Source organism: Papilio machaon, chromosome 4 (genome assembly GCF_912999745.1).
Source record: "Papilio machaon chromosome 4, ilPapMach1.1, whole genome shotgun sequence".
Taxonomy (NCBI): Eukaryota; Metazoa; Arthropoda; class Insecta; order Lepidoptera; family Papilionidae; genus Papilio; species Papilio machaon.
This window is the reverse complement of record NC_059989.1, coordinates 7,621,460-7,631,836: the sequence shown is the minus strand read 5'-3', so window position 1 is coordinate 7,631,836 and position 10,377 is coordinate 7,621,460. Positions and strand designations below refer to the sequence as shown.

Here is a 10,377-nt window from a genome sequence, read left to right as displayed (position 1 = left end):
AACATTCGCTCTAGTTACGCGCAAATTTAATTATCTGTCAAAACGTGACTTATCGAGCTGAATGTAGTGACCTTTAAGTCGTATCGATTAGAACATTAAGCGACTTAAAGCGCCCTTAAGTAGCTTGATCCTTGAATATTAATTGAGTACAAACTTTGTTAGCTCAAAAGCGGACCACAGATGGCGTGTTTCGAATAGATGATCAGATTTGAGCAATACTGTGCCCCTCACCTTCTTCTAAATTGAATTGGGATAGATACATATAGAAAATCAGAATTTCCTACCCAATATGTTGGTTAACATTTGTTTAAAGTTACAAACTTTATCAAAATTATATGACGTTTGACAACGCATCTGCAATTGCGGATATATATTGTTAGCGGTCGCTTCGCCATTTCGGCGAATTCAAGTAGCGGCTTGCTCGTTTGCCATCTTGTATAAACGTAATATTGACTCGCAGTAAAACCAAATGTATCCCAAAAATATAGTTAGACAAAACTTTTAGTCGGTTCCGGTCCGTTAACTTATTAGCGAATCAATTAGGATTTTTTGCTTCAAACTATGGCATGCATCCAATACTAAATGTATAATTAATCTGTTTGCAATAAATTAATGACAGCGAACATAAAACAAGAATTAATACTACTCTGGTTGTTCATATCACTCCGATTCGATGGCCGTGTGTAAATAATTAATATGTGACATGTAAAAGAAGAGATGTAGACGCCAAGGCGATTGTGTAGTTTGAAACGGCTTGGAAAAATCTGTCCCCAAGCGGAGGCGAGCCAAGCTTTGTGTCAGGCGCACGCTCGCGGCTAGTTGTTTAGTTCGTTCAGTGAAAATGAGACGCCACATCCACTGACACTGAAAATTCACCGCGTTCAAGAAAATAAATCAGAAGTTTTTCATTCCATAAGCTATATAATAATTCTACATACTTTTTGGATTTTCATATCTCTGCCATGGTAAGATATTGTTTTGATTATGGTTTTGATAAAATTGACTATATTACGGGGTTAATTTAATTAACGCACTTTTATAGTAAAAAATCTGATTTAAACAATTTGTCACAAAGTCTACTACGTTATCCTCTGATAAAGAATACGAAAAACTCAAGTTTAAAATAGTTTATCTTGTAAGGTTTTATAAAGTGTACCTAATATCTCTTTCAGGAGGACCTTGACAAAGAACAAATCAACAGTGAGTACTTATTATTTATTTACATTAAATAAGCGAGCAGATCTTCAATTCATATTAATATTTTAGTTCTATATATATAAAGGTTTTGTTTTTAAGTTTGAGTTTAGAGAACTGTTTCGATGGAATTAAGAAATACAACAAGATCTTGGAGTTTTGGATATATTCCATATATATAATAAAAACCGTTAAAACAAGTTGAAATGCTGGAAGAGAGATTTCTACTCATAATATTAGCTTCACAGCAAATAAAGCTTTCTTTCATATATGTTAATAGTTTTGAAGAAAGCTTTCGAAGCATTCGACCAGGAGAAGAAAGGTTGTATCGGTACTGTCATGGTTGGCACAATCCTCGGCATGCTGGGGCACCAGGTGTCCGACGAAAGTCTTCAAGAAATCATTACCGAGGTGGATGTCGATGGTAAGTGATAATTTTACTTAGTGATTAGTAGCGCGACTTTGCGCCAATAGAAATCGGATATATTTGAGACTACGGCCAATTAAGAATTAAAAAAACTATTTGTAGGCAGATAACGGTTTGCAAATTAAGTAATTAACAATGTAATTTGAAACTTAAATTTCAGGTTCCGGTGAATTAGAGTTTGAAGAGTTTGTAACATTAGCATCACGGTTCATGGTGGAAGAAGACGCGGAGGCAATGCAACAGGAATTAAAAGAAGCATTCCGTTTATATGATAAAGAAGGTATTTAAGGTATTTTACTACAAAAGAAGAATCTGTGCCAACAGCATTCAAAATATTACATGCAAACTAATACCTAGACTTTGTTAAATATGATACGGACTATTTAAATACAACGGAATTTGAGAATTCCGAACATAAACTATTACAAATCATAGATTTATCACAATACACATAAACCATTACTTTCATGAATTGCTCGTTATTTTCACTTAAAACTTCTTGCAATCACTAAATTGATATAAAAGCTTTAAGTGCCTCTGTTTATGAAAGCTTTTATTTTCATTGTTAACGAGTTGTTTTAGTTCAATGTTTAGTTTCTTGACATTGAAAATTTCAAAGATACTACGACTTCGTTGGAGCTAAAATTATCGTACTTAGAGGAATAGCTTATTAATAATAGTTTAAGTAGTAACCATGCTAATAAACAAGGTAGAATTATTACAAAAATAATATAATCATTGAATGACTTTGTGCTAAGTGAAGTAATTTTTTTAACGAAAGTAAAATCAACTAAAGATAGGCCCAAATGATAAAAATCTTAGGTTTGCTTATGATCTTTCAGGTAACGGATACATCACAACTACAGTATTACGAGAAATCCTAAGAGAATTAGATGATAAAATCAGCGCAGAAGAATTGGATATGATGATTGAAGAAATTGATTCCGATGGTTCTGGCACAGTTGACTTTGATGGTAGGTTTATTTGCAATTGAATTAACTAATAAAATCCTAAGCTACAGGCAATAGCTACTTAAATAATAAAAAAGGGCAAGTACTCCTGAAATTATTTTATTACATGTCTTCTGATTTAACAATTTAGCTTAGCTTAGTTGAGTTTAGCATTTGTTTCATTCATTCGGATTTTTGATAATTCCAACATTGGTTGTTTATTAATAACACGTTGAACATTGTAAATCGTCACTTTTTTACATAAATGGATTTGCGTAAAATTTTCGTTAATTACTATTAATACTTTATTATTATGCATTTGTTATACGTAAAGTTAGGATTAGACCTTTATGATTATTGACTCTGAATTTTAATTATTTTCAGAATTCATGGAAGTGATGACAGGAGGAGATGACTAAAATATAAGCAAAAATTTAAATGTCTATTAAAACATCAAAAATATCGTTCCTAAAGTGCTAATAAATATGTTTGTGATATATCTTTGTTGGTTCTTTTTTCATTAGAAAAAAATGACATCTAAAGACTCTTGGTCCGTACTCTTTTTTGCTCGCATTCCTTATGCTAAATTGCAGTAGTTAGTTCTTTTTTAATTTAATTTACTTGTGAATATTAATTTCGACAACCTTTATGAAAACGTGACGTCACATATATGTGAAGGTTGCATCACGATGTTTTTCTTCTCCGTAAGAACTTCGGATGAATGTACATATGTAGGTATATCGAAAAAACACATTGGTAAATTGGGGGGATCAAACCCAGGACCTGCAGATTGCAAGTCAAAAGTTAACCTCTAAGCAACCGACGCTCTGTGTCTCATCGCTTCATAACAAAGATATGTTTCTAAATATCGATAATTCTACGAATAAACAGCACTAATTTGTAGTAACCAAAATATTTTTACAATTCTGATTAAAACAAAATATGAAAAATAACTTCAATATATCTATAATGAAACGCTGTCATCCTAATCAAATAAAAATCAGAGATCCTTTGAATTTTTGATATGTATTGCGCCTGATTGCTGCTGCATTTTACAAGATTTTCTCCTAGCGTGCAACGAATCATATATCCCATATATAGTTGATTGAAATCAAAGATAATCAAATAAAAAGCGCGCTCCAATAATTTATTTCAAAATACAACAATCTGACGAGCTCTGTTTCAAACCTATAAATATGGATTTTTAGTTTCTGGGAAAATGTTCTATGATAACTGGTAGACTTGAAGATCATTTGAGTTAGTTTGCTGCTTCGTTTAATTTTTCGAGAAACTTAAGCAAGAATCGCGAAATTGTTTTCTTAGTAATATTAAGTTAATAATATAAAAAATTCAGATTTCATAAAAACAAATTGTAGAGAATAAGAAAAGGTGTGATAAAATATTATGCAAAATTCATACATTAGTATAGATAGAGTATATATAACAAAAAATTATAATTTTTATAACCAGTTTCGTCACCCGAGACGAGCGTGAAAAGTACTTAGAAAATTTATTTACCTTTCGCTCCTGAATACATTTACCCACTATTCCCGTCATGTCGGCCGTAATACACACATTTACGACACTTCTGAGTACACGAGCTCTCAGCCCGGATCATTTTTAAGGGCGAACCCGTGTCTATCTCTCGCTTTTGGTAATGTCGACATTTTTTCGATGTTGTAATATGTGAATTTTGCTTATTAAATTATTATATACTCTTACCTAATGTTAATTAGTTATTAATCTCTATAGAAGACAATACGGTAGATATGACAAGTATTTTGTTTTGATTTAAAATATACGAGTAGGACACTTTTTAACTCGATTATTACCTACCTTCATTTTAACTGTACGAAGGTGGATCTCTAGTAAATAAATACATTTACTTAAAGTCATATTCAGTTCTAAAATTTCCGCATACGTTCTACGAATTGGAGCGCTGTGCGGTGTCGACGTTCGTTTAGATTCAATTCGTTTGCGAATTCATTATGCTTGTTTCTAAAGTGAAAACATAATACCTACGTGTCGTGCAGAGAGCGGTCGCGCATATAACGGCTAAATATATTTCATACATGTTGCAGTTTTAAATTTGTTATTAGTTATACATTGAAATATAACATTAGTTTATTTTTATTTTTCAGTACGAATTTATTCTTAATAGATTGTTTTATAATTTTAACAAAAGTTTCAGAAATCTTAGAGATATAAATCGTAAAAGAGCATATTTTTAACCAGCTTTAAACAGTAAAGTCAAGTTAAATAGCGTAACTTTTGGTCATTCTTTTGCCGATAACGATTTGATTTGTATCCACGTAGTTTTTTTTAGATATCACCGCTTCAAACGGTCGGTGTACGGCACTAAATATCATCAAGTGCCACATATTATGACATATGAATATTCGATCTGAAGTAAAGCTTTAGACCTGTCCTGACCTATATTTATGACTAGTCATAAAAAATTTACTGTCGCATATATTTACGAGATATATGAAAGTAACCTACAAGTTTAGTTAAAATTTTTGGCTAAAAATAATCAAGAAGAGTATTTTGTACAAATACAGATATTTAATAATAACTTTTGATATTATGATCTTAGCTAGAATTTGAAGCTTTAACTATTTGATTCCAGTTTAAGTTCACTAACTTAAAAAGCTCAGTGGATGGATTTATTTTAGAGAGTTTCCTTGAATACTAGTGACATATTTGTGATAATTAACGTTGACACTTATTTTTTTATTAGCTTTTTAATCTATATTTAGGTGCAAACTGGAAAAGGAAAGGTCTCATTGTACATTGTTATGTTTGTAAGTTTCCTCGTTATTTGTTAGGAACAAACTTCGGCAATAAATTTCGCGACGGCGGCGCTATGTGGAATAGCTACTTGTCTAGTGTATAATATAAACAGGAGAACTATCGTACTTTCTAGATTTTATTCTTTAAATGTTGTCTAAAATACAAGTATAGAACTAACTTTTCTAATAAAATAATAATAATATATTTCTACTCTTTCCTTTGACATGGTATAGTTTGTATCTATGTTTTGTAACTGGAACAGTGAACCTTTAGCCAATGATACACAAATCTTATCTTATTTATATTACAAATTCGAAAGTTTAATATGTTACTACTTAGTTATAATTCCGCGCGGACGTAGTCGCGGGCGTATTAAAGAAAAAAGTACAGTCGAATTGATAACGTCCTTCTTTTTGATGTCTTCTAAAAATAGTTGACATTATAGACCTGGTTTTGTAGATTGGCAGCGTGGTGCGACACGCAACGCTAATGGTCGACTAAACGCAAGTGCATCAGATCTTATCGGTATGCTAACTGATGACTCCAATCAATCATTATTGTAATTTATTTGAGCAAATTTGTTCTGTACAGTCACACACCGTTTTATTAATGTAAGTGTCTCATTGCGATGATACAATGGAGATAAGTGGCAATATTATTAAGACAGTAAGTTTAAGTGTCTGTAAAAAGACATATTTCGTTCATATGATGTATTTGCGTTAATAATAAAGAAAAAAAAAAAACAATTTTTAAAATTGTTGTCCGTCAGTCTGCAAGTTCGCGTTTGTTCTGGTAATTTCCGAAACGGCAGGACCGATTGTGAGAGGACTTTTACTGGATGGAAACGGATGTAAGCGGTAGTTGTTTATTTTTTACGTTAGATTAATTACGGATTTTTTGTATTTCTATGTCTTATTTTTAATTCCAATATAGTGAAATCAAAAGAAACCGTTTATATAGAAATAAGCTCCACAAAATTAGGATTTAAAAAATAATCAAAGAAAAAATTAAATATTAACTATTTTCATAAATGGAATATTTTCATAAATGAAATATAATGAAATGTAAGTTAAGTTAAAAAAAATGTATTGAAATAAAATTTTACTTTGTAAAAAATCTTCAAAATTATTTATAATTATGAAAGTCTATACATCTTACAATAGATGGCGCTTTACGTATTTGATTCTAAGTACAGTTGATAGATGACGCTAATGTACAAACATAGGAAGTTAATTTTATTTCAAGCAGTTAAATAGAACTGTATGAAAATATTGGAAAAGTAAGGTTTAAGATAAGTAAAAATATCAAAAACAAGCTATCGCCCGCGACACCGTCCGCGTGGAAATAAAAAAAAACTTAATAAGTAGCCTATGTGTTCTTCCAGACTATATTCTACATCTGTGCCAAATTTCATCAAGATCCGTTGAGCCGATAGATGGATGGATGTTTGTATGGAGATACCTTCATACAAACATCCATCCATCAATCTAAACATTAGCATTTATAATATTACTAAGATAAAAAATCAATATTTGATCATTCTTAACTGACATTGCAATAAAATAATTAATGGTTTAAGATCTTAGGTTACAGTCAAACTTTAAATCGGGATAAAATATGTTAAAAACGATAAAAAAGAAGCCTCACCGTGACAATGTTTTCACATTGCCGTGACCAGGATTCGAACCTGGGTTACTACGGCCACAACGTAGGGTCCTAACCACTAGACGATCACGGCTACTGAGACATGCTCACATAATTTTAATTTATCTATAGTTATCGTATCAAGTGACAATTATGCACGACTGCATGTTATTTTCTAGATATAAGTTTCCTATAAATGAATAAAGAAACTTGCACAGAATTCCTAAAACTAACAATTCTACAATCATTTCACCAACTTTCAAATATAACTGTTTACTAAAAATAAAACTGTAGTAAGAATAAACTAAGTATTTGCTTTTTTAATTTTAGCCTAGATAGAGGCAGAAATTATATTTTTCTTTGTAACAAATATTCTACGCGGAACCGTTAGAGAACTGTTACATAGTGCAGGTAACCTAAATTGAATTTGTTCAATGAACCGTGGATCTGAAATTTGACGTTTTGGGCGTCATTTTACTTCTTTTTTAATTATTTGTTTCCACAACTTGAGATTCTATGGAAAAAAACTCAAGTCAACTTAAAAACGTTTCATTATGTTACAAAAGTTTTTTTTGATCGAACGAAATAAAAATCATTAGAAACCATCAAGTATCAGATTACAGTTTAAAAATATTATATAACGGAGTCAAAAACTACAAAGGATTATCGTTTAATATAGCGAACTTATATAGTTATTTAGGCAACGTATATAATATCAATTACTCGCATATTTATAAGCCTAACCGGAAACGACGACAAGAATGGAAAATAGTGGTTTGTAAAACGCCTTATTTATAGGTATTAAGATTAAGGTAACGCGCACTTGTCAACTCTTCGTCCACCCGGCACGGTTGAGGAGTGCGCGTTAACCTTTAGGCTAAACAGACCTTTTAGTCGTGGCAGGTCTAAAGTTGTTAACAAGACTATATTGTCTTGAAATGAAGGTCTTCTTATTCTTACTACTGCATTTTTTTTAGCTTTAATTAGCTTTTGTTTTTTCCTTCTATCATTTGAGAACCACGACTATTGAGAATGCTGATGAAAAAAGATTGTAACTAATCGTTACGTCATTGTGAAAATACCTTCATGTTTATACAATAGGTTTTGAAATCACACCAGATAAAATAATAACATTTAACTAAACTCAGGGACCAAAAAGAACTCGTTAACCAAAACTAACTCTTTTGTGAAACGAGCAGATTATAAATGAAATAAAATATTAATCTGTTACTGCGACTGGCTGAATTGAGTAACTAAGTGTTGAATTTATAAGAAAAACTAAGTTACATAGCTCTGTTTCCTCAGTAATTGTATAACATTCTAGATTGCTACATCGCTTTTACTTTTGTTCACCGGCTTTACGACACCGTTGATTTGAGGACCATAGCGAACTGTATATAATATATAAATATATATGCATTCTGATCTCCTTAAATTATATTTATTACTAAAACATAGAGCATTTTAGATTACTTTACGAAATCTGAAACACGCAGCTCGTTCAGAAAATTGGTAGACGTGGTTTAACGATTGTCTTTTATGAGAAAAAAAATGTACAAGCAAATTTGATGGAAAACGCAGCGCCGGTCACGTTGTCTATTTTGCGTACAGTCTTTAAACATTTGCACAAAACAGTAGTGCGGTTATAAAGCAAATAGAAAAGTAGAAGCAATCCAACTACAACTACAAAATACATATTATGTTAAAAATTAGAATATTGTTGTATTGAAGCTTGCAGGCAATCATTATGTTAACCTAATATAATCTAATAAAAAATTACATTGCGTTGATGATCTAATTACACTTTAAAGAAGCACTATTCAAATAGGGCCTAGGCCTGTGGTAGACAATGTGTTATCAATAATGAACAATGAGGTTCATGCCATTAATTAGATTAGTAGAGTTTGAAGATGTTGGCACACGTTTACGAGTACAATGCTATTGAATCTGCATAAACAGTGATACAATAATCGATCTGATATGTCAAATTATAATTAGTATAATGTGCTTCCTGAATTTATGTACTTTAGGTAATATCACTGACAAGAAGGACATTTTTTTTGAAGATGAAAGTGTAAAAACCTTTGTGAATTTACAACCAGTTAATAATACGATATTATCAAAATTTACTTAAACTAGGCTGACTGTAAAATCTGTCGCTGACTGTACATTATGTCGTGAACTTATACAAATTATTCTTCGCCGATGTCGAAAGTGATGATTGATAAAAAACTAACCTGTACACGAATCGATAAAAAACATAACTGCGCCTTTGATTGATTCCAGTTTGATTGAGTAAAAGTGTAACATTATTGAATACAAAACAGTAATATTATTTTTTTAATTTGCATTTAATTTATTAAGTGCGTCAAATCTATTTTTCCAAATAATAATACAAAACTGATATACAACATTGTTAAAAAAATCATTTTACGTATGCATATATATAAAAAAGTTTTAGTGAAGTGACAAAATTCAATTGTAGAGTAAATAAAAAATCATATTAAAATGCTTCACCTACGTTAAGTCAAAAATCAAACCCAACTAACCAACATCAAACAAGGAAGAAAGCACTAAGGAAGTAAATGAATGAAGTTAGAACTTTCGTTTCCCATGGCAATCCTATTGTTTAAAGAACACATTTTCACATGTATCACATTACAATTCTTGTAACCCAGCGACCTTGATAATTGAGCTATTACTCGCGACGGCGAAGCGGGTTCCACCTGTCACGCAACAACACACTTCGTACGCACAGTATAGAGTATAGACCGACAAACATATCTGACCCGGTGGACATAACTAAAAATAAGTGCCACTACATCCTTTTCAAACTGTATCAGTCTTGTCATGTCTTGTCCTCAGTATTATTTTCTATGCCTAAATGGATTACATATTACATATTTTCTGAAACAAATAACCACGATAGCAGCGTCTCAATAGGCCAGATAAGTTTGTTGCACTATATGTTTAAGCAGACCAATATGAGGAATGTAATTCTACCAGTTATTGTAACACAAACTGGAGTATAGATTTTGGTTTGTTTTTCCTCAAATGATGACATGGCATAGTCATGAAAAAACGTCAGCATTGCAGATTTGTGTAAGGTTAATAACCTTTCAGAAACTAGCGGTGACGAAGATAAAGTGAGAACTATTTTTCATATCAAGAGCGTATTAAGGAATTGGAACCAAGCAAGCAAGAAAGCAATAATCAAAGCAATATAAAATTTCACCATCATCGTGTACCTTGAAATATTACCGCTGTCCTATTTATTCAGTTCTACGTTTCAACAAAATCGCATCTTTATTATTTTGAATGTAAAATTTTCAAATTAGAGATGCTTAAGGTCTTAAACGTAATCGTTTT

The 10,377-nt window shown here is 31.4% G+C and overlaps 1 protein-coding gene and 1 non-coding gene across 2 annotated transcripts; one reads left to right on the top strand and one right to left on the bottom strand.

The window, feature by feature from the left end:
* Positions 1-1,480: 1,480 nt before the first annotated feature.
* LOC106720182 (troponin C, isoallergen Bla g 6.0101) lies at positions 1,481-3,041 on the top strand. Its single transcript, XM_014514767.2, has 4 exons — positions 1,481-1,618; positions 1,782-1,901; positions 2,464-2,595; positions 2,956-3,041. The coding sequence occupies exons 1-4, from the start codon at positions 1,534-1,536 to the stop codon at positions 2,988-2,990; spliced, it is 372 nt and encodes a 123-aa protein (XP_014370253.2). The 5' UTR covers positions 1,481-1,533; the 3' UTR covers positions 2,991-3,041.
* A 3,989-nt stretch (positions 3,042-7,030) lies between these two features.
* Trnah-gug lies at positions 7,031-7,102 on the bottom strand. Its single transcript has one exon. It is a non-coding gene; the product is annotated as a tRNA-His (tRNA).
* Positions 7,103-10,377: the final 3,275 nt, after the last annotated feature.